Below are 19,385 nucleotides of genomic sequence, written 5' to 3' on the forward strand. Positions count from 1 at the left end.
ATCTATTGGCTGAGAACCACTTGTTTAGCTGTAGAAAAGATTGTATAAAGTGATAAATATTTTATTTGAGGTAATGTTTTTGTACTTTCAGTTTTTCTGCTTGTATTGTACACACATTATACAAATAACAGAGGTTATTCAGTGACATTCATAAAGTGTGTAGATGGTCTCTCATCACTTCCCATTATCCTGTGACATCTCTATTCTTCATGTCTAATTTGAGGTACAAGTAAAAATGAAGCCAAGAAAATTTGATGCCACTGGCTAATTTTTATTTTGCAAGAATGATTTTTAAAATTACTACAGGCTTTATTTAACTTAAAGCCTTTCTGCAGAATACACATTGCTACTGCTTTGCAAAGCTGAATGAAAATAGATATATTTTCCATTTACAGATGCAAAAAACTAGGACACAAAAAGTGAAGGTGACTTGCTAGAGCATAAAAGCACAGGAGCCAGCAGTTTCTTGGCTCCTGGTCTGTGGCAGATTCATTAGATTGCTATGTTATATTCATCTTCATGTACCTTCATTTTATCTCTTAGACAAGAATGATCTAAAGCGTAACAGAAAGCAGATTGCTTCTTATAAACATGGCAATGTTGCCATGAATATTTACCACTCAGTATAATCTTTGAGCAATTCCTCTGCTCAGGTTTATAGTAAAATGATTCTTAAATTACTCTTAGTATCTCTAATTTGATAAAAAAATATGACATACTTAACAAATTTCAACATTTTAGGGTATGTCCTTAACTTCATTTTAAGTTCAAATATTTTAATATTTGATTGACATGCCTAATATTACTCTACCTTAGTAACTATTATTTCATATTTTGGTTACAGCAGTCATATCTTCATTTGTATGGGTAATCTTCCAAAAATAAGCTAAATTCAAGAAATAATATGGGGAGCTCCCGTCGTGGCGCAGTGGTTAACGAATCCGACTAGGAACCATGAAGTTGTGGGTTCGGTCCCTGCCCTTGCTCAGTGGGTTAGGGATCCGGCGTTGCCACGAGCTGTGGTGTAGGTCGCAGATGTGGCTCAGATCCCGAATTGCTGTGGCTCTGGCATAGGCTGGCAGCTACAGCTCCGATTAGACCCCTAGCCTGGGAAACTCCATATGCCACGGGAGCGGCCCAAGAAATGGCAAAAAAAAAAGACAAAAAAAAAAAAAAAAAGAAAAGAAATAATAGTAACCCGATTTCATAGCCCTCTGTAGTATAGAGAGACTTATAATATAAGTTATAATAATAATGCTCTTCAATTTTCAAACTCTTTGGCAATGACAACTATCATCCAACATGCGGTTAATATTATCCACTTTGATCCTGACTGACTTATTTTGGACCTCAGATTTTGAGATTTTTAACGGAGAACTTTTCTTTTTTTGTGTGTGTGTGCTTTTTAGGGCTGCACCCACAGCATATGGAGGTTCCCAGGCTAGGGGTCAAATCAGAGCTACAGCTGCTGGCCTACACCACAGCTCACGGCAATGCCAGATCCTTAACCCACTGAGTGCAGCCAGGAATTGAACCCACAATCTCACATTCCTAGTTGGATTCATTTCCGCTGCTCCACGACGGGAACTCCAGATTTTGAGATTTTTAAAGCTGGCTAATTATTGCAACAGAAAGCACACTGACATCACAATTATATTGTAAGTAACCAATTCCTTTAGTTATTAGTTGGTATACATAAAGCCGGAAAAGTGACTGGGAACTACATTTTCAATTAGATGTTTGGGAATTTGTAAGCTTCGAAACGAAGCCCTAAAATGACACCCATTGATACCTTCATAACAAGTTATTAATTCAGTGGTTTTTAAATACAGGAAAAATTATTTGAATCAGAAAAGCAAAGGAAACAATTGACAGAAGAACTCCAGAATGTAAAGCAAGTAAGTGCATGTATTATGTGTGCATTTCGTGTATGCATTCATAAATATGTGAGGTATAATTCCAGAGCACTGATGTGTATAATACCCCAGAGCTTACAGATGTAAACAATATTGTATAAGATGGGGTAAATCTTAAAGGCAATCGGTTGCAGACTCTGTACCTATGCTGTTCATGCTGCCAAAGGAAATGTTAAAACTCCTCTTTGAAATTGCTTTCAAAACCAGATCGCCATGGACTGAAATGATCAGTCTCATTGCTTTTCTATTCTTTTTTTCTTTTGCTTTTATTCTTCCATTTTCTTTTCTTCTTTTATTCATAATCATTTTATTAAGATAAAAACAAAATAAGTGAAAAAAAGCCTTCCAAGTTGCATTTTTAATTATATTCTTAATAATAAAAAGTAAAAAATTATTTTCATTCTTTAAAGAATTTTAGCTTGCTTAAAACAAAACAAAATTACATCATCACGAAACAGATACAAATAACAAACAATTAATAACAGTAGAGGAGTTCCCGTCGTGGCTCAGTGATTAACGAATCCGACTAGGAACCATGAGGTTTCAGGTTCGATCCCTGGCCTCGCTCAGTGAGTTAAGGATCCGGTGTTACCGTGAGCTGTGGTATAGGTCACAGACGTGGCTCGGATCTGGCATTGCTGTGGCTGTGGCGTAGGCCAGCAGCTATAGCTCCAATTAGACCCCTAGCCTGAGAACCTCCATGTACTGCAGGAGTTGCCCTAGAAAAGGCAAAAAGACCAAGAACAAACAAACAAACAAACAAAAACAATTAATAACAGTAGATAATTAGGAGGACATTGTTATAGATCAGTGGCAATCTCCTGATTTTGAATCTCCCCAAGATTATCCTCCCCAAAAACATAAAATTGACAGAGCAAATAAAATCATCCATACAGGACCCATACCTTAAATATGGCTGTGTGACAGAGAGCACCAGAACCTTCAAAGTACATATAAATAGAGTTTAAAAATTCCAACAGATTCTTTGCAGCCTGCCTGCCACTGAAACTGGAATACAAAGAGCAGAGGAAGTAAGTTTTAAAAATTGTCGAAAGGAATAAGAAGAAACTGAGCAATTAGATGAAGTACTAATAAAATCACACCCCAGGAAGAGAAAATGCAACTATGAATGCCAAAATACTGAACAGAGGCCAGGATTTGGTTCTCAGCACTTGAGAAAGTGTGTGCAACCAGAAGTGGCAGCCTTTAATCCTGTTGTGGCGAAGCGGAAACAAATCTGACTAGGAACCATGAGGTTGCGGGTTCGATCCCTGGCCTTGCTCAGTGGGTTGGGGATCCGGCGTTGCCATGAGCTATGGTGTAGGTCACAGACGTGGCTCGGATCTGGCATTGCTGTGGCTCTGGCCTAGGCAGGCAGCTGTAGCTCTGATTAGACCCCTAGCCTGGGAACCTCTATGGCTGTAGGTGCAGCCCTAAAAAAAAGACAAAAAAGACAACAACAACAACAACAAAAAAAAAGAATCATAATTTCTGGGGAAGGATCAAATAGAGAAGGGTGGGTGTCCCTTAGAGACTAGGAAATAAAAAGAAGGAAATAAGAGGGAAAAGGTAAGGATCTTGCAGAAGTGAAAGAGAAGCAAGACATACTAAATCTCCATCTATACCCCCACCACGACCTCCGACACATAATCCACAAAAGAAATTGCACAGAAGAGGGTGCTGTTGAACTACAAATTCTTTCTATGAAAGAAAAAGGAATAGGAAAAAAAAAATCTGTCCCAGTCATTACAAAACAACTGTAAAAATCAAACTGTATGAATTAAAGCTTTCCTCCTGATGAAAACACTTCAAAACAATTCATCCACAAAGCTGATGAAAACTGTAACACCACACTGTGAACAATTTAATATCCTCAAATAAGCATTTGGCATTAAGAAAAAACACTTCAAATCAGAATTTAAAAACTAAAACGAGAAAATGACAAAACAGGAATAAATTAAATGAGAGTTGATAAAACTAGGAAAGAAAGAGAAGAAAAGAACAAAATGATAACAGAAATGAAAATTAAATTAGAAGTTGCCAAAGGAAGAATATAATCAAATGAAAAGGCCTCACAGAAAATCAGAAAAATAAGAATGAAATAAAGAAATTAAAGATATTCTTGAAGTAAATCAAAACAACTCAACGGCACTAATATTTAGAACTGTATGCTAAGAAAACTTACCAGAAGTACAAGATAACCTGAAACTGTTATTGGGTAGTGGGGAAATTTAACCTGGCAAGATCAACGGTAGGAAATATCCTGGTAAAACTAATAGGCTTCAAAATAGAGGAAAAAATTCATAGTGCCTCCTAATGAAAGGATCAAATAACTTACAAAGGCAGTAGAATTAGACCAGCATGAACCTTCTTTACACAACATACAAAGTAAGGTATTAATGGAGCTATATTTTCAAGAAACTAAAGGAGGGAATGTGTAAATGAAGAATATTGTATACCTGGAGTTCTCGTCATGGCACAGTGGTTAACGAACCCAACTAGGAACCATGAGGTGCGGGTTCGATCCCTGGCCTCGCTCAGTGGGTTAAGGATCCAGCTTTGCTGTGAGCTGTGGTGTAAGTCGCAGACGCAGCTCAGATCCCGCATTACTGTGACTCTGGCATAGGCCAGCAGCTACAGCTCTGATTTGACCCCTAGCCTGGGAACCTCCATATGCTGTGGGTGTGGCCCTAGAAAAGACCAAAAAAAAAAAAAAAAAAAAAAAGAGTATTGTATACCAGCAAACTGACTGGCAGATAGCAATGCCATAGGAAAACAGGAATGTGCCAGTATTCAGAGAATAATGTACACATGTAGTATTCCTAAGGAATCTGGGAGAGGGTGAGTTTCAGCCAGCCAAAAAATAGCTTTGACAAGAATTTCCAAACAGTGAGCATTTCCTATATGTTATTGTATAAGCTGAGATTACAGTGAGTGTGAGTTCACAGGTAAAAGAATGCTGTGTAAACATTGCATGTCTGACAAAAATCAAAGGTGCAATTATTTTTTAATGAGAGGATAAGGGAAAAGAAAGGAGAACATAGAATATGATCATTCTGTTGTATAATAGCCAGCAAATATCATATAAAACAGGGACACCAAAGAGTAAGAGACTAGGTGAAGACAGAGGGGATTTCAGGCAGTATTAAAAGTAATAATACAGAGTTCCCATTGTGGCTCAGCAGTGACAAACGTGACTAGTATCCATAAGGACTTGGGTTTGGTCCATGGCCTCTCTCAAGTGGAGCTAAGGATCTGGCATTGCCATGAGCTGCAGTGTAGGTCACAGACACAGCTCGGATCTCTCATTGCTGTGGCTGTGGCATAGGCCAGCATATGTAGATCTGATTCAACCCCTAACCTGGGACCTGCTATATGCCATGGGTGCAGCCCTAAAAAAAAAAAGTTATAATGCAAAGGTAATCTGTAGAGTATGAATAAACACATGCAGTAAATATATACAATAATTTCAACAAGAGACAATATGGCAGAATTGAAATTGAACATAATTGTCATCTTAATTAACATAAATAGGTTTACCATACCTATTAAAAGGTTTTCTTAAGAAAATATAGTTTACTAAAAAAATGACCTCAGTAGAAAGAGATTAACAGACTCATTTCAATAGAAGAAATGAAGTTACCAAGAAACCACCCTGTAGAAAAGGACCAGGCCAAATGATTTCACAGGAGAATTTAGCCAAAACTTTGGCAATCAATCCCAAAACTACAGAAATGGCTTCTGAGTATTAAAAAGAAGGAAAAGAAGAAGGAAAAAAGAAAGAAGATTACCAAATTCATTTCTTAAAGCAAATATAACACCTAATGCCTAAGAAAATGCAGTGAGACTGAAAAAACAACTAGGGACATACGAATTGAAAAAGAAAAAAGAAAACTGTCTCTGTTTGCAAATGACATAATTGTATACAGAAAACCCTAAAGAACCACCGATAAAACTAACTTGACGAAGAACTCACAACTAGCAAGATATAAAATTAATATGCAAGACTCAGTTGTATCCATATACACAAATTATAACCAATTAGAAGTTTTAACAGTTGATGGAGTTTCTGTCATGGCTCAGTGGAAACAAATCCAACTAGGAACCATGAGGTTGTGGGTTCGATCCCTGGCCTCGCTCAGTTGGTTAAGAATCTGGTGTTGCTGTGTGGTGTAGGTCACAGACGTGGCTTGGATCTGGCGTTGCTGTGTCTGTGGCATAGGCTGGCAGCTGTATCTCCAATTAGACCCCTAGCCCAGGAACTTCCACTGGCTACCGGTACGGCCCTAAAAAGCCAAAAAAAAAAAAGTTTTAACAGTTGAGGTGAAGCCAAAATTATATAGAAGATTGAGCAAAAGCCATGAACAAAACATTCATCAAAAAAAAGCAATGAGAAGATCATACGAAACATGAAAAGTTATAAAACATCTGAAAAGATATTCAATCTTTCTCATAATAAGAGTAAAACCAATTAAATCTGCACTGAGGCAGGGCTTCTAGTACTGAGTGAGACACTGGCAGAATACATTCAACAACAGAAAACAACTTTAAAATGTGTACATTACACAATGAGCAACTACCAAAGGAATTGGAAACTGAACATAGACCAGCTGCTTGCTCCTCTGGGAACAGGGGAACTATGCGAAATAAATTTCTTATTTCTACGATTTTAAGCCTGGAGCTCACAGCAATCTGATACCAACAGAAATTGACTCACACTTATGGTCGCTTGATATTTGAAAAGTTTCACAGACAATTGAGTGGGGAAAAGCTGCTCATTACAGTGCATGGTTCTAGAACAAGGAAGTGTTTATATAAGAAAATTTTAATCTCAACTTCTACCTCATATCATATTTAAAAATTAACTCTGAATAGTTTATAGATCTAGACGTAAGAACTAAAAATTAAATTCCAGAAGAAACTTTCGTGATGTTGGGTTAATCAAAGTTATCAAACTATGTACCTAAAATTAGTAAATTTTACTTAGCAAAGTAAATTCTGCCTAGACAGAGAAATTAAAAAAAAATGCAAATCCAATTTTTCATCCATCAGATTAACAAATATTCAACAGTTCAGCAGTGCACAGCTGGTGAGACTGTTTCAAAATAGGCATTCTCGCACATTGCCGGTGGTAATGCAAAATGGTATGCAGCTATGAAGGAGAATTTGGCATTTCTGATTGAGCTATGTATGCATTTATCCCTCAACCTGGCAACCTCATTTCTAGGACTTTACCCTGAAGATACACCTCTAATAATGTTAAAATACATATGCACAGTATTTATTGCAGTATTATTTGTATTTATCTTTACAAAAGAAACCAAAGGATGGATAATGTACACAGCAATGAAATAGATTATCTACTGTATGGGTGGACACAGAGTGGATAAGATTGCAGGAGGGAGTGACACCGCTCTGAGAATACCTTTTTACATAATTTTTATTTGGGGGCATGCTAATGTTCTACACGTTCAAAATAAATAAATCAATAAAGCTAGGAAAGGGAAAATGAACTTAAACCTACAAGCAAACTGAAATGAATTCGTTTGCATTTCAAACAAATGCCGTAGCTGTACTAAAGGAAAACAAAGAATCAATTCAAGTGACTTATGAGACAGTATTTGTGTTCAGTGTTTGACAGGTAGGAATGAGTTAGAAAAGAATTGCAAACAAATCCCAAACTTTTTTTAGTATGTTTTGTTGTTGTTTTAGAGGTGTGGTCAAAGCCATTCTGAAACACTTTTTAGATGTAATAAAGTTCTCAGCAAATATGTTGATTGTTGTTGAAAGCCAGAATCTCAATGAAAAGGCAAAGACATACAGAATAGAATGAAGGAATTCAAGAAAGAATCTTGTGGATGGACTGGAATTGAAGGTATCATTATGAATGCATCCTTTCTAAAATATGCATGTATTATATGAAAATAAACATATATGTGCCCATGTATATATGTATGTGTGTGTATGTGTGCATGTGTATGTATATGTACTGTGTGTGTGTGTATTTTCTATATGTATATTCCTAGCTCTTTGAGCTGAAAGAGCCAAGAAGCAAACACCCCAATAGCAGTGAGCAAGCACATAGCATATATCAGTACCCAGAAACCATTCTCTGATAATAGGAATCTAGGCTTCTTGGAGAAATGATTGATTTCAGGGCTGGTGTACAAAGTGAGCCTGAAACATCTTATGCCAGAAAATAAGGAAATGCCCCAAATGATGGGAACATATCATAAGGAACCAGCTTGAAGGGGCTCCCACAGGCCAATATGGAAGTAATTGAACACCAAAATAATTAAATACAGTAATGAATTAAAAAACATTGAAAAAATAATGATTCATGAGTCCACACCATTAGTAAAGACATGCATTAATTAATGGGGAGAACGGAGGGCTCTTGCTCATTATAGACTGTTGAGTGCTGACTTACGGTTACTGTAGAGAGGCTGCCAGTTTGGGGAGGTCAGCATTTTGCATCTGTTTCAGTAGAGATGGATCAGACTAGAATCATAAAATGCTAAATCTAGGGGGAATTTTTTAATGGAGAGCAGAATATATTCTTATTTACATGGTTTTAAAGTAGCTCGCTATAAACTGCTCACTAATTGCAAGGGGAAAATAGTAATTATACAGTAGTGAAATCAGACAACTCCTAGTCTGGTGCTAAAAATTGATACTGCCAGTAAAGAACAGACGAACATGAGTGACTTCAAATGTGATAACCTTGAAAAGGACATATAATCTACATAGAATTATGGCTGAGAATGTATGAACCTGAATCTGGCCATGAGGGGGCATCAGACAAACCCCAAATGGGACAGTTTTATTTTTTAGAAAGGTGTGTGTAGGTGTATGGGTGTGAAGGAGGTATAGTCTTCAGAACGGTCAATGCCATTAAAAAAAAAAAAAAAAAAAAAAACAGAAGAAAAGAGAGAGAGAAGACAGAAAGAAAGGATGAGAGAAAGAGAGGGAAGGAGAGAGACAGAGACAGGAAGGAAGAATGAAACAAGAAAGGAAGAAAGAAAGGATGTACAGTGGGAAAATAAAAAAAAAAAAAAAAAAGGAAAGATGAAGTGAGGGAGGAAGGAGAGAGGGAGGGAAGATTCCAGATTAAAAGAGGCTAAAGAGAAGTTCCCACTATGGCACAACAGGATTGGTGGTGTCTCTGGAGTGACAGGATGCCGGTTCGATCCCCGGCCCAGCACAGTGGGTTAATGATCTGGTGTTGCCGCAGCTGCAGCATAGGTCGAAACTGCAGCCTAGATCCATTCCCTGAAGTGAGAACTCCATATGCCTCAGAGCAGCCAAAAAATTAAATTTAATTTAATTTAAAAAGAGGCTAAAGAGACATGAAAACTACAATATCTGACTCTAAGAGGATGAAAGGCATTAAAACTAAATTCAATCACTGACTGACCCTAGACTGGATCTTGCACTGGAATGAAGAAAATGCTGTAAAGGATATTATTGAGACAACTGACAAAACTGGAATACCAATGGTAGATTAGATAAACGTATTGGCTCAGTGTTAAATTTCCTAAATCTGATGGCTGTACTACGGTTGTGTAAGAAGAATATCCTTATACTTAGGAAATACTAAGTTTGTAGGGGTAATAACCACATCTTCTTCATCCATTCTTCTGACGATGAACATTTAAGTTGCTTCCATGCCTTGGCTGTTGTATATAGTGCTGCTGTCAACATTGGGTTGGATGTATGTGTTTGAATTATAGTTTTCTCCAGATATATTCCCAGAAATGGGATCACTGAATCATATGGCAACTCTGCTTTTGGTTTTTTGAGGAACCTCCATACTGCTTTCCATAGTGTCTGCACCAACAGACATTCCCACCAACAGTGTAGGAGGGGCCCCTTTTTTCCACATCCTCTCAAGCATTTATTTGTAGACTTAGTAATAATGACCATTAGAACCAAGTGAGGTAGTACTTCATTGTGGTTTTGATTGGCATTTATTTATTGATTAGCAGTGTTGAGCATCTGTTTCTTCATGTGCTTGTTGGCCATCTGTATGCCTTTTTTGCAGAAATGTCTGTTTAGGTCTTGTGCCCATTTTTGCTCGGGTTTTTCTTGTTGTTGCTATAATTGAGTTGTATGAGCTGTTGGTATATTTTGGAAATTAAGCCCCTGTTGGTTACATCACTTGAAAGTATTTTCTCTCAGTCTGTAGGTTGTCTTATGGTCATTATTATTTATAATAGAGGAAGAAATAGTAGGTGTGGAGAAAGAGGTGGGAATGATTTGTTTTAGCCATTAGATTTAGAGAAAGAAAATCTAATTCTGGCTGAGGAGGCTTTTTAGAGAAAAGGTAACATATGAACTGGACCCAACATGGAAAGGAAAGAGCATTCCAGGCAGAGGGTGCAGCGTGAAAATCATGGTATAAAAGAGAAAGTCTTGGAGTTCCCATCGTGGCGCAGTGGTTTACAAATTCGACTAGGAACCATGAGGTTACGGGTTTGGTCCCTGCCCTTGCTCATTGGGTTGACGATCCGGCGTTGCCGTGAGCTGTGGTGTAGGTTGCAGACGTGGCTCGGATCCTGCATTGCTGTGGCTCTGGCATAGGCCGGTGGCTACAGCTCCGATTGGACCCCTAGCCTGGGAACTCCATATGCCGCGGGAGTGGCCCAAGAAATAGCAAAAAGACAAAAAAAAGAGAGAAAGTCTTGATTTAGAGTCATAAGTGGCCCCCTTTTTATGCCAATTTTACTATTATTTGTTAATATATTTACATTGTATCTGAAAATATGATAATATGTCTTATAATTTGTTCATAGGATTTGAGTTTTTAAGAACCTAAAACTATCAGGAATATAATAAAGTCCTTAAAAAATAATAGTTTTGATTTGTATTCTTTTATCATCATCACCATTATCTTATTGTTAAAGCCCAGGAATATAAGGACAGGGACAGATGAAAGGGTTAGGAAATGACATTTAGGGATGGTGGCGGAGGTGGTGTGTTGGGGTCAAAGCAGATATGCACTTGAATACCAACCTAAGATTTTAGACATTGGACTGCCATTGAAGATACTTGACAAGGAGAGAAAAAACATCAACTCGTTTCACTTATAACCTTAGCCCTCGCTCTCCTTCACTCTCCGCATCCAATTTGTTGGCCCTACTTTTTAAAAATTGCAGAATTTTGCCACTTTTTACCACCGTCATCATCCATCATCTCCTGCCTGCGTTGTAATAATAGCTTCCTTCCAGATCACCCAGCTTTTACCCTTGCCCCATCCCCATACAGTCTAATCTGAACACAGCAGCCGGAAATATCTTTTGAAAACTCGTTAGAACTCTCCAAAACTTTCCATCTCATTCAGAGTAAAAGCCAAAATCCTACAAGCAGAAACCTAAAGTAAATGTCAAAGCCTATAAGAGCCTCCTTGATCTACCATCCTATCCCCTTCCCACACTCCTCTTACCTCAAAGACCTCATGCCTTACCACTCTCCCCCCACTTCCCCTACTAGTGCCCCAGCCCTCTGACCTCCCTGCACCTTCCCCTGACTAATGTTCCAGCTTTCCCTCTTTGTGGATAAGTTTTTTGGTATTCCTGATTGCTTTCTTATATACTTGTTATGTTTTTGTCCTTTATATCCACCAACTAGAGGGAAAGTTTTGTGAGGAGGGCAGCTGTCCTTCATCTGTTCTCTGATATATCTTAGAACAATCACTGATATAGAGTTGGTGCTCAATAAATATTTGGTGAATGGTTGAAGGGCTGAGTGAAGAATATCTCTACTTTAAGGAAGTTAACCTAGTAGAAGGTTTGGAAGTAACTAGTAGCAGATAAGAGGCTCGTATAATAATCTAGACTAGCACTGTCCAATAGAAATATATTGGAAGTCACCTATCATTGTTAATTTTCTAGTAGCCACATTTTAAAAAGAGTAAAAAGAAACAGGTAAAATTATTTTAAATATATTTTTATGTAATACATCTAAAATACTTTAACATGCAATAATATTAAAAATTTACTAGTGAGATATTTTTACGTTTTTTCATACTGTTTTTTTTTTTTGTTTTTTTTTTGTCTTTTTGCCATTTCTTGGGCTGCTCCCGCAGCATATGGAGGTTCCCAGGCTAGGGGTCCAATCGGAGCTGTAGCTGCCAGCCTATGCCAGAGCCACAGCAATGTGGGATCCGAGCCACATCTGCAACCTACAGCTCACGGCAACGCCAGATCCTTAACCCACTGAGCAAGGCCAGGGATGGAACCCACAACCTCATGGTTCCTAGTCAGAGTCGTTAATCACTGAGCCACGACGGGAACTCCTCATGCTGTATTTTTGAAGTCCAATGTTATTTTACACTTACAGCACATCTTAATTTATACACTAAATTCTCATTGGAAATACTGCTATGTTTAGATTCAACAGGAATTATAGTTGAAAAAGTAGATTCATATAACCAAATGTTCCAAATAAAGTTAAAAAATGTCCAGTAACTGAAATGAATAACAAAAATCTTTCTTTTAGTATTTATCCCCGTATTGGCAAAACTTTTTTATGTTTTTAGAAGACCTTTTCTTTGAAGCAAAATCATTTCAAAGCTACATCTTTTTTTAAGTAAAGTATATCACTAATTCTAGACAACTCATTAACATCAGATTCAAGGGAGTATTGCATATATTGAAAGCAACTGTAAATTTATTAAATAATCAACTAAGCATAATTTTCATCAAAAATCAAAAGTCTTTAAGTTCTTGAAGTTAATTGATGTAACACTATGTCATTAAAATTAATAGATTTATGGTAGAAAACAGGTAAATCATTATTATTGATTTATATTATGGAAAGTTTCAACACCAGTATTAATTCTTACACTTGTCTAGTTTCATAAATAAGCTTTCTCTTTTCTTGAAACTTCAAATTTAGCTCATTCATATGCAGTGTGATGTTGTTAATAAAATGTAATCACACTGCCATTTTCTTGTCTTGGATTATTGACTCTTAGGCAACCATTCCTTTTAAGAAAATCTTAAATCGAAGTTAGAAATACAGTAAATCTTTGTAAAGCTCTTCCATGGCTCAAAGAGCACTGGAAAAGAACACAGGATCGGAGTTCCCGTCGTGGTGCAGTGGAAATGAATCCGACTGGGAACCATGAGGTTGCAGGTTTGATCCCTGGTCTCGCTCAGTGGGTTAAGGATCTGGCGTTGCCCTGAGCTGTGGTGTAGGTCATAGATGCAGCTCGGATCCCATGTTGCTGTGGCTCTGGCCTAGGCCTGCAGTAACAGCTCCAATTAGACCCCTGCACCATATGCCACAGGTGCAGCCTTAAAAAGACAAAAAAAGAAAAAAAAGAACACAGGATCATTAAATTTGTTTGTCTTCTAAACTAGTGAGGATTTGTAGAATTTGCACATATACTAAATAAGATTAACAAATTTATCCATGTTGTTTTTTATATAGTTAACGTCAGGAAACTGAGCACAGAAATTTTCAAAATGTATCATACAATGGCATGAAACAAACAAAAAAGTCTCTTGTTTGAAAATGTCAATAACTCTGAATTTCTGATCCAGCTTAGCTGGAGCACCATCTATTGTGATAAAAAAACTTCTTCATTGTCCAGCTGAAGCTCTTGTTTGACAGATGTAAAAACATATCTATACCATAAGTCTACTATTTTAGGCTGCCAGTTGATAACATTTTTTCGAAAAATTGGAGTCCATTAAGATTTTGCATGTCTGAAGTATGAATTTGGTGGTGACTTCCAAATCACATGGCTCACCTAAAGCTAAAGAAAAGTACTTGTACTTCTTCAAATTTTGAATCAATTTATCATTGATATTGTTAGAAAATTCCTGTATTCTGTGGGCATTTATTTCATGACCTAATTGAAGATCTTTCATTTTTTTAAAATATTCTAATCTTCTATCATAACTGAACTTACCATATTGATATTAAAATGGTTACTTTTATTCAAAGAATCCCAGCCATTTTATAGCTGCCAAAGTTAACACATGTTGAACATTTACTTCTGATTTCAAGTAACTAATTTCATTGTTCTTATTTGACTGTTGAGAAAACTTCTTAATGAATTTATCATACATTTTCAAAAATCTCTTAATTGCTCACTTTTCAGATGTTTAAAAAAATTATCCAACAAACAGCTTTGTAAAGTGCAGTTGCTTTCATTATGAAATTTGTAACATATCAGAGTTCCCATCGTGGCTCAGCGGAAACGAATACGAATAGGAACCATGAGCTTGCGGGTTCAATTCCTGGCCTCACAAAGTGGGTTAAGGATCCGGAATTGCCCTGAGCTGTGGTGTAGGTCGCAGACACTGCTCGGCTCCCGTGTTGCTGTGGCTCTGGCATAGGCTGGTGGCTACAGCTCCGATTAAACCCCTAGCCTGGGAACCTCCATATGCTGCAGGTGTGGCCCTCAAAAGACAAAAGAAAAAAAGAAAAAAAAGAAATTTGTAACATGTCTTCTTCTAGTCTTTTTCTTATCCTGGTTATATTACTAGCTAATTTATCTCTATTTTGCATCTATAATATATCTTCATTTTAAATTAAAATTTTCCCATATCTACTTTTTAAAATACAAAATAATTTAACCATATTCTAATAAAAAGTATTTCAACTTTAATTACCAATCATGATTTACACGTATTACTATAACTCATGCTATTGCATAAAATATTCAGATAAGTACATTGTTGTCTAAAAAATTTTTCGAAATTAATTAATTCTTTGACAGTAACCAGATCATTTATATAGTTTTTGTTGTTGTTGTTGTTTTTCTTTTTATGGCTGCACCTGAAATATATGGAACTTCCCAGTCTAGGGGTCAAATTAAAGCTGCAGCTGCAGGCCTACACCATAGCCACAGCAACACCAGATCCAAGACACATGTGTTACCTATGCTGCAGCTTGTGGCAATGCTGAATCTTTAACCCACTGAGCGTCAGTCCAAGGATTGAACCTGCATCCTCACATACACTATGTTAGGTTCTTATCCCACTGAACCACAACTGAAACTCCCAGTTATGAGTTTATATATATAACATGAATGACACATGCCTGACACAAACACTACAGTTCAACACTAATATCGTAAATGATGCAGTGATTAAAGTGGAATATTACATTTCCATCAAAACAATAAAGTTTTGTGCAATGGAAAAATATTGTACAGTTAAGTTTTTAGATTTAAATACAAGCTAATGACAATTTAATTAAAAATTCCATTCTTCAGTTGACTTAGCTATATTTCCAGTGCTCAATAGCCACATATAGCTAGTGGCTACCACATTGGACAGTGCAGATCTAGAACTCTGCATCCTTGCTACTCAAAGCCTGGTTGAGGACCAGCAGTGTCAGGAGCACCTGGAACTTAAAAATGTAATTTCAGGTCTTAACCCTAGACCTACTGAAACGGAATCTGCATTTATAAGTCCTTTGGTGATTTATATATATATATATATATATATATATATATGTATCTTAAAATTTGAAAAGTGCTTGTCCAGATAACAGGCAGCAGAGGATTTTACTAGGTAATGGCAATGGAATTACACCAAGTATACCAGAGTGGTCTGTGTGAAAGATACCATGAGAGTAAAGTCAACCAGACTTCATGGGGATAGCATGTGCAGTAATAATCCAAAAAAATTGGCTAAGACTTTGCAATGTGGTGATAGTCTATAATAATGCAATTAACAAAAAAGGAGAAAAGAGATTGAGAGTCAAGATGTTTTAACTCATAGCCTTATTTAATGCATATTTTCCAATTTTAGGAACAATTTAAATATATATATGCCTGTGCATGCAAACACATGGATACAATCGGCACAACTATTCATTTCAGAAATACACACTTGCAATAAATATATACCACCCCAAATCAACCCTAAAGCCTTCAAATTTGACCACATATACCATTTATCTTCCCTTATGTATGTAGAGAATGTTATTATTCCGTTAAGAGGTTTTCAGGAATAGGGACTCTTTTTTGGCTGCACCTGCGGCATGCAGAAGTTCCCAGGCCAGGGATCAAACCCACACCATAGCAGTGACCCAAGCCACTGCAGTGACAACACCAGGTCCTTAACCTGCAGAGCCACGGAGGAACAGGACTTATTGTTAATGAAAGAGCTCCTATTCTTTAGTGAAAATACTACCTCTCCATTTTTCTAAGGATTAAATTTCTTATTTCACAATTAGCAAGAGCCTTTACAAATTGCAAATAGAAAATATGATTAACTCTTCTCTTAAAAACTTAAAAAACCAGAAATTTGAGTTGTATGAAATCTGGCAGTTTCTTGCCCCCCCTTTTTTAGTATCCTTTTGAAGATCTTGATGTAAAATCAGTACAGTGCTAATAATTACACCATATAAACCCTTTAAATACATAGGTAACCTAATTATTAAGACACCGCTAGACTGATTTTCAGTTTAGGTTGCAATGGTGGTTACCAGTTGCTTCCAGAGGGAAAAGAGAACACAATTTGATATCCTTTGTTCACTGAAAACTTTTAATTGAATTTTTTTTATACAGTCACCTGGACATAAAAGCCAAATAACCTATAAACTTTGGAAAGTAATTTATCTTTATTTACTGTAATAACCCCAAAAGGAAACAATGAAGAAGTAAAAGACAGAGACAAGGAAAATGGGGGGAAGGAAGGGAGAGGAAAGGAAAAAAGAAATTTTTAAAAAATGAAAAAACAATCTGTGAAGATTTTCCACTGAAAGGATTGGTACCTTTGTTTGTTTGTTTCAATCAGGTATGACTACCGGAATACTTGCTCTGTGTGTGTGTGTGTGTGTGTGTGTGTGTGTGAAGAATTGGTGGTACTGCTCTAAAATCTAAGTATTTTTTGATGAGTTTGTATGCCTTACATAATCAACCTTTCTGTTTAAAAACAAGTCATGAGCACAATTTCCCATGAAATTATATATACTGCTTGTTAATTTTTCTTCAAGTTCTAACAACTTTTAACAGGCTTGGGCCATTTTTCTAGCAACTTACTTTGATCAACAACTTTCTAAAACCTACTCTCACACTCAAGTTGTTTTTAAAGTTTCTTTCAGCACCGTATTATGACCTAAGGCAGCAGTGAATTGGTGAACAGTCCAAAGCCAAAATATTTAACTTGTCTGAACCAGTCTTTGCCCCAAAGAAATGGGAAATTGTGCATTTGGCAACTTCTCAAACTTCAGATAAGCCCAGTTGTAGTTGGCCTCTCCTGTGCAAAGATTGGGTTGGACTGTTGAGGAGGGCATGAAGTCCTAAGGGAGAAATGTGAGGTCAGATCAACACAGGGTTTTCTGTGGACAGTTGAGGTTGAGCATGAATTTAGGTACAGGTAGTATAGCTGACATGCAAGATATCTTGGTTTACGGATTAAGCAACAAAAGAAACTTTAAGAGCAGATTAAATATATTTCTAAAAGGAGCAATAATATATGATCACTAGAGAAGTATTCATATTTTCACATTTTGAGAGATTTATTAATTTTATGTATTAAATAAATAGCAGTGGAATCTTAAAAAACAAACAAAAATAAATAAATAAGGTACAAATGAACTTATTTCCAAAACAGAAAGAGACTCACAAACATAGAAAACAAAATTATGGTTACCAAACGGGAACGGGAGAATTAATTAGGAGTTCAGGATTAACACACTACTATGTATAAAATAACCAACAGGGAACAGTAGCACAGGGAACTAGACTCAATATTTTGTAATAACCTATAAGGGAAAAGAATCTGATAAAGAATAGATATATATAACTGAATCACTGTGCTGTATACCTGAAACTAACATGACGTTGTAAGTCACCTATGGTTCTGTTTAAATGTTTTTAATTAAAAAATTGTTTCAATAAAAAATGTGAAAAAAAAATAGTAAAGCCTCTAATTTTTAGAATTGATATGAGTTCTCATACTGTTTTTATCCTTCTTTAGTGATCTGAACTTTCTGTAATAGTTCAGTATGGAGCTAGTAGATATTCCAAGATGTTAGTCTCATTAAGAAAAATACATTCATTTGATTTGACAGTTTTTTCTCTTCTAAAAGGGGATGGTAGTAAAATGTTCCTGTGTTTCCATTTCACATGGTCACTTGGTAACCTCAGAATGTCGACTTGTATTTTCTATTAAAAACCCTCTTTGCAAGGATTTCTTCCTGCTACTCTTATATAGTCACAGTCACTCCCTAACACCTAGCAACCAGTAATCTATTCTCTATATCTATAATTTTGTCTTTCCAAGCATGTTATGTAAATGTTTTTCATGCAGTGTGTCACTTTGGGGGATTGGCTTTTTTCACTCAACATCGTTCCCCTGGACCCATTCAGGTTGTTTGCATATTCATACACTGTTCCTTTTTATTGCTGAGTTCATATAAAACTGATGAAATCTGATTAAGAGTGGTGGATTGTATCAATGAAATTTCCTGGTTGTGATATTTTACATACTAATGCTGCATAAAACCATAGAAGAGACTGAGTGAAAAATACAGGAAACGTCTCTGTATTATCTTACAACTTATAATCTACAAAGATCTTAAAATGATTTTTAAAAGGCAAAAAACAAAAACCAAAGAACACCCTCTTTGGGAAAAGAAATTAGAAATAATAAAGCTCTTACAACTGAATGGAGAAATTGATTAAAAAAACTTGGTTGGATTTATTTTTCAACTTTAATTCCCTTCATGAGAATCAAAAAAAACTGCAGTGTTAGTTTTGCCCAAGAAATTACCTAAGTTAAAGTCAGCTTGCTCGGAAAAGGAAAAGAAAGACAGCTCGGCTGGCATTCCTGTTTGCAGACAGCAGCCATATTTAGTGATTCACTGGAGGTGAATGTAGCATTCTAAGCAAGATTTGGCAAACAAAGATGTCTGTCAGATACTCATTTCCAAATAGTTGTTTCTTCTTAATGTAGAAAAATCTTACCATTTTAAGAATTCTGAGAAAAATTTTTATTACCCTGTTGATACTCTAGAACCATTTTAATTGTGTTAGATTAATTAGAATCACAGGATTTACAATGTTAGAAAAATTGGGGACAGAAGTGATCTTATTCTTCATAGAAACCATTCAGTTCAATTCAATTACAGTGTTTTCTGTAGCAGTTGCCTTAGTTAGAACTGACGTTAAGAGTTCTGATTTCCATACTGTGAGCCACTTCTCTTGTGGCTGTTCAGGGACCACATTCAGCATTCTTTCATCAGTTGTTTCACACATGCCTGCAGTAACTATAAGGGCAACTTGGCAAGGGAAGTGTTTAAGATTCTTTTATTTAATGCTCATTTTGTATGAATGCACTGTGAAAGCTAGACATACTCTCTACAAAGGAACTCTTAATCTAGTAGGAAAAATGAAAAATGGAGCAAAACCATCGCTTCCTAGAAAGTGCCTCAGAATAGGTGCCCTATAGCTGTTGAGTTGTCAGAGGCACAACTGTATACCAAAGTAGGCATTACTCC

General features: G+C 36.4%; 1 protein-coding gene and 1 long non-coding RNA gene across 11 annotated transcripts in view; one reads left to right on the plus strand and one right to left on the minus strand.

The window, feature by feature from the left end:
- Positions 1-19,385, plus strand: part of STXBP4 (syntaxin binding protein 4) — a 201,527-nt gene that overhangs the window by 83,006 nt on the left and 99,136 nt on the right. For 8 of the 10 annotated variants that reach the window (XM_021067245.2, XM_021067243.2, XM_084983104.1 and 5 more), the window contains one exon: positions 1,833-1,898. In XM_021067245.2, coding sequence (XP_020922904.1) covers positions 1,833-1,898 — 66 coding nt within the window. Of the gene's footprint in view, positions 1-1,832; positions 1,899-7,628; positions 7,792-19,385 lie in introns of all 10 variants that reach the window. The other 2 variants (XR_014820421.1, XR_014820422.1) reach the window with 1 other exon arrangement.
- Positions 1-19,385, minus strand: part of LOC146398168 (uncharacterized) — a 114,093-nt gene that overhangs the window by 75,567 nt on the left and 19,141 nt on the right. The window lies entirely within an intron of this gene.

The sequence above is a fragment of the Sus scrofa genome, chromosome 12, assembly GCF_054392235.1.
Source record: "Sus scrofa isolate SSC_HxYL_T2T_F1_AM1 chromosome 12, Sscrofa_HxYL_maternal_Yorkshire_Landrace_v2.0, whole genome shotgun sequence".
Lineage (NCBI taxonomy): Eukaryota > Metazoa > Chordata > Mammalia > Artiodactyla > Suidae > Sus > Sus scrofa.